The following is a 6,000-nucleotide window of genomic DNA, read 5'->3' as shown; positions in this document are numbered from 1 at the left end:
TCTCTCTAAGGTACAAGCACACACATTTTAGAAGAAAGCAGTATGTATCTTGGATATGAAGCTTAAATATTTGCCTAACACACTGCCCCTACTGTGCCATGTTTCTCCCTCTTCGCTGCCAGAGAGGGATGTGTAAATAACTCCTTATTTGTAAATCTAAAAAGCACTTGTTTCTCCAGGGACATTGCATTTTTTCTTCTCATAGTATGCATCAAAGTTAGAAAGACACTGCCACGAGCAACATAAATGGTGTATTGACATCAACAAAGCTTGTCTTCTGCCCACAGTGTGTAGGCAGTGAGCTGGAGATGTGACAAACATGCCTCCTCCTTCCTGGGGGACTCTGTGCCACTGACAAGAGTCTGACCACCCTGCCTGCTCAGGGACAGATGCCCACTGAGGTGGCACCATGCTGGCCCCCTAAGTCCCATAGAGACATGCCTTTCATTTGCACAATATCTGACTTACATAGGAGTGGATACTTCCTTTCATAATTCCCCTATATCAACTGCTGCTAAATTAAGGTGAAAAAAATCTATCCTCCTGGACTCTTTTATCATAAGTGTTGTGGCAACCTGCAGACTTTGGAAGAACATCAAGGTGCATGTGAAAAGACATTCTTGTTTCTAGGACTCTAAACAGCTACAAACTAGGGAAGATAAATCCTCCTTATAATCCATATTACCTCCTGAGGCAAAGGAAATGAGGAAAGAAAACATTTGCATTTATGAGTACACCTAGACAAAGCAACTTGTTATTTACCAGCTATCCAGCCGTGTACAGGAACTCAACATCACACTCAAGGATCATGACCTTCACAAAACATGCATGTAAGAGACATCCTCAGCATTTAATTTGGAAGAATTTGTGTTCCCTGCCAAAGGAGACAGTGCAGCTCAGGACACTGAGCAGCAGACCAGCCGGCTGAATGCAAACAGCATTTGCATTTCTACCTACAGTCCAGCTCCAGAAGGTAATGGAGGTGTGAGGTCTGTGCTGCCAAGGGAGCACAGGTATAAACAGAAAGCTGGAAACCAGCTTTAAAATGAAAATTATAAGAAAAGGTTGATTTGAGACCTAGAGGCGTTGTCAGCTCAAATGCCTTTGCCTGCTCTTCCCTATGGAAACAGCAGAGATGTGTGTATATGCTGTGCATAGAAAACATCTTACCTGAATGATCTCAGATCCAAACCTGGGATTTTCTGTTCTAGGTGGTTTATTTTGGTGAGAATCACTTTCCTTCAGTGAAGCAGCTCCTGATATTCACCAGTATCGTGGAGAGGTAGGCTGATTTCTGCAGAACTTCACCTTTTTAGTTTTGATTTCTCTTCAGCCAAAGAAGAGACCTTAACACTAAAAAGCGAATATGAACTTGCTTCATTCCTGCACCCTTCTTCTGAGCAGCACAGGGACAATATCTGATTTCTTTCATTTTTTTAGCAGTTTATTATTTCTCCTTGGACCTACAAAAACTTCTCTTAAACCTCACACATGGACACACAGACACCTCTCTTCCATAGCAAAACTGTTTTTCCACAGGTTTCCAGTGCTTGTCCCTCACAGCTAGGAGTCCTTTGCCTGCCTGAGATACAGCCCAACCCACTTTTCTGCAAATAAACCAGAGCAAAGCAGGCACAACTTTTGGATGGTGTTGGTGTATGGAGTTTGGGTTCATGCTCAGCTTTAGCATTTCAGAGTTTCCATCTTCCTGAATTTCTTTGGGGTTTTTAAAAGATTTTTTCTTTCTCTGTCATCTGTCTGACATCATACACTCTCCATTAATTCCTCTCTTTGTCTTCTTTCCACAGATAGAGATCTCTAACCAGCTTTCATATCTATTGTGCTGCTCTTCCTCTCTTGCTTTAGCAGTATAATTTCTCTGCATGTCAAGTGACTTCTGCCTTTCCATCCACCCTATTTTTCCTAGACTTGAGCCTCTGCTCATAGCAACATATAACTGTGTAACTATCCATCACCTTTAGTTGAGTACTCTTGATTTATTCACTGTGAGAAAATCACTTGTCTACACTGATCCCTCCAGTACTAGGCATCAGCCATCACTTTTCTTCTCATGCCCATTGACACAACTATAGTACCTGTCCTAATAATACCTTTCCAACCATTAACAATCACTTTTTTCCCAAATACCAAGAATAGATGAAAGTTCCCCTTCAGAAACTTTTTTCAACAAATATTTCTCAATATGCTTTCTTTATTTAGGGTGCATAAATCCAAATAAGTAATGAGGTCCAGGGCACTGGCAATGGAAAAACATAGAAAAGACACAAAGTTATGTAGAGTGGTGTATTTTTGCCCTGCCTTTCACTTTGGGGGGAAAAAAGAGTCTGACTTGTGAAAACATCCCGTTTCCTCCTACACATTGCAAATATAAAAATGGATTTTTTTCCCATATGATTTCTTGCTGATTTGACCTGGGAAGTCAAAGGTGGTAGTGGTCAGATGCAGCTATGCTGGCTGAACTTTAGTAAAAAGGTGGTACAGCTTTTAATTTCACAGTACTCAGTTTTGCAAAAAAAATCTTGGTTCCTCACTTCCAGGAACATTAAAATTCATTGAGTTCAACTATTTTTTTATTAAAAATGAAAAAATGACAGAAGTTTAGCTTGTGATTAGGAAGTACTTGTTTATTTATAGACCCATTTGTTGCCTAAAAGCATTTCTTTTACATAATTGCTTCTTCAGACTGTTTGCTTATGTCGATCAGAAAATGTATTTTGGAAGATTAGGTCATTTGTACTTGTGCAAATCTGAGCAATAATTCAAATAAAGCAAGGTCAGTTTAAATGAAAACCATATCTAGCAGAGGGATAAACCCATTAAATTAAAAACACTGAACATAAGACTCTGTTGATCAGGTACTTACAGTGGAAAATTTTAAATGAAGACACTTTCTATTTACTAATTTATGTCAATGCTACAAAGATGGGATGAAATTCTTTAAAGTGTAAAGGTGGTTAATACATATCAGAAGGTCAAATAGGAATTGATTTCCAGGTGTCAGTAAGTTAACGTTATTTCTATCAGATACTGCAAATAGCTAATACTTGGTTTTTAAAATTAAGAAAACCAAAGCTCCAAGAGGGGTAAGCAACCACGAAAGCCAGCCAAAGATGCTAGGTTGATCTTGCTGTTGTATTTTAAGAATCTGAAGCAGAACAATTTCATTAGTAGCATCTATTACTGGGTTTTTGAAAAAGGGTAATAATTCCGTTCATAATATTGGAATTTCCATAGTTCATGGAAAAAAGCATAATTCCACATGTATTCTTCAGGCCTAAGAACTTTACATGGGTGCTTAACTTTACACTTGAGAGTAGTGCTGCTGAATGCAAAACTATAGTTCTCTTGTGCCCACAAAGTGAAACTGTTTTTTTATTTCTAATAGTCTGAATTTCTTGATAATTATTACACTGAATGAGTGATTTTCAGGTTATTTGCAAAATATATGTGTTTAAAATTTAGATACCTAAATTGCACAGTACTTTGTTCCTCCTATGGATGAAATGGGAACTTACTCCATGGAATTACATCCATTTTCTGTGTTTCAGGAAAATAAAAAAAGTGCATATACTTCAGCTATTCAAGGCTTTGCTGAATAAAACTCCAGTGAATAGAGGGGAGCTGCACAGTGGTCATTTTGAAAAACATTCACTGCTGCTAAAACTGGAATATATAAGAATTTTTCAATATGCACAGAAATGCTCCTGATCAGCTGAGGGCACTGACCAACAGGAAACCCAGGAATGAGAACAAGCAGAACTGGAGACCAGCTGTTTGAAGAGCTTCCAATGAGGCTTCCTACTCCTTGAAACCTTTGTGTGTGTGATGTATGTAGGGACATGTTTGCAGTTGGTAGGCTTGTCATAAGTCCTGGGGCAATTCCATGAGGTACCCTTGGTCTCTTGGGTAATGGAAAGGAACAAAGAAAGTAATGAGGCCACAGATCACATTTTTTTCTGTGCATTTGCATGTAGACAGAAATACATATGCATATAGAAAAAAAAAATTAGCCTGTGCCTGGATAGAGGATCCTGTTGGTACCACAGCCACAGGACATAAAACTCCTGTCCTGACAGGAAACATGTTGTCAAAATTGAGTTGCCCCATTTTTGATCCTCTTTTCCATGCTCTCAATGCTTGGAAAACAGTTCCTGATGTTTTGCCCTGCAGGCTGGTGAGCCCCCTCATGATGCAGCCAATTGACCACATGTACGTCACAGCACCCCTCCACCCATTCTGATGGGCTGCGTATGTACCCATCCCAATCCACCATGCATGCCATTTTCTTTGTGATGTGCTGGCTGTCTTTTCACACAAACAGTCCTTCTGCCCCTCCTGAGGCCCAGTACAACCTCAGATTACTTAGGAGATGGTAGGGCTTCCAATGCCGAGAGATATTTTGTCCACAAAGGGGCTGGGGATTTTCTACACTTGGTTTATCAAGAAGGGTTAAGTCATAATTTGTAAACAAAATTGAGTCTAAATAAATTTCTGTGATGCATTCTAATTCAAGTACCCCTAAAATGTATCACTTAAAGTTAGCATTAGAAGAAAATTCTATTAAGAGGGCATGAGGTAAACTCATTTAGTTGCTCAAATTGTATAACGCAATGAATTAATATGGTAATGCATCTTCAGAGACCAGAAGTAGATAATAGAGGTGAGCAGAGGTTTTCTAGCTTGGCTTCAGAAAGGCAAAAGTAATTTATCATTCTGTTTCAGTTTTGGAGGGTAGCATTTCTCATTTCTTCTGACTCTCCCTCTGAAGTTCTTAGTTTCATTTTTTAAACATCCAGTTCCTGAGATTTTATGTTTTGGGAGTTTTTTTGTTGTTTTGTTTTGTTTTGTTTTTGTTTGTTTGTTTGTTGGTTGGTTTTGTTTTTGTTTTTTTTTTTATTTCAGACAGAGCTCTGGTTGAATTTAGCCACACATAGTTTCCCTGGGAGATGCAGCAAGCACCAGACACTTTTAGTTTCAACCTTGTGCTTACAGGCCTTAAGGGGCTGCAGCAACCTGGGACTTGCCTCTCAGACATTCAGCTCACTACTCTAGCTTGTATAAGCAAGGCATGGAAAGGACAAAATGATATATTTTCCTTTTTTTGGTCAGTTTTCAGGGTCAGGGGGAGACTGCAGCTATGATTGGTGGTGATGAGTAACCTACTCCTTTATGGCCACACAAATAAGCATTATGTCTTTATTACTTACATGCATTGTCTTATATGAGCCTATTTTTAATTAATAGAAAACAAAGCCCTTTTGACCTTACCCACAGAAAATATTGCTTCTTTTATGCTGGCCATAAATTAGGCTAATACAGCCTGAGTGTCCAACATATTTCTCTCAGATAATATTCACTCAAATATTAAACAGGGAGAGAAAAGAAAGGAAAATGTAAACCATTGGCATCAAGATGGACTCTGCAATTGTTAAAAGTTATATAAGATTGAGAGACTTTATTTTGCCATAACAGTTGGTGGAAGAAGAGAAAGGTATCTGATACAATTGAAACAAAGGAAATTTTAGCAATGCAAAATCTAGTTGCCCAGACAGGAATGTCATCTGATGCTCTACTGAGACAAACATCTTCAAAGGAATAAGCAGAGAACAAAAACCTTCGCAGTGAAGAATAAAAGATGCTGAGCTAATATATAATAATTAACCATATTAATTTGGCTGCATAATTATAGTCTCTTTGTTTTTCCTTTTGCTTTTTTAACTACAAGCAGTGCACAGCAGTAGCAACACAAAATATTTTGTTTTGCCTTGTGTGTATGCTCAGTGCTGGCAAACAGTAGATATCTCCTCATAAATGAGCTGTCACAAATTACTCCTCATTTGGTGGCAACATCCTTGGTCTACATCACAGCAACAGGAAGCCTAATCAATTATGCTCCTAAAATGAAATCAGAGCTCTATGGTGCCAGGGGCATAGCTCATAAAATTAATTACAAGGCAAGTTTACATATTGAAGTACCAG

The 6,000-nt window shown here is 38.6% G+C and overlaps 1 protein-coding gene across 1 annotated transcript in view; it reads left to right on the top strand.

Annotated features, from left to right (window-relative positions):
* The first annotated feature begins 804 nt into the window (after window positions 1-804).
* Window positions 805-6,000, top strand: part of NPVF (neuropeptide VF precursor) — a 52,074-nt gene continuing 46,878 nt past the window's right edge. Inside the window, exons 1-2 of the mRNA XM_059491163.1 lie at window positions 805-973; window positions 1,212-1,282. Of these exons, the coding sequence (XP_059347146.1) occupies window positions 929-973; window positions 1,212-1,282 (116 nt within the window). The 5' untranslated portion in view covers window positions 805-928. The remainder of the gene's footprint in view (window positions 974-1,211; window positions 1,283-6,000) is intronic.

Source organism: Ammospiza nelsoni, chromosome 1, assembly GCF_027579445.1.
Source record: "Ammospiza nelsoni isolate bAmmNel1 chromosome 1, bAmmNel1.pri, whole genome shotgun sequence".
Lineage (NCBI taxonomy): Eukaryota > Metazoa > Chordata > Aves > Passeriformes > Passerellidae > Ammospiza > Ammospiza nelsoni.
The sequence above is the reverse complement of the archived record's forward strand: the minus strand, read 5'-3'. Positions and strand labels throughout refer to the sequence as shown.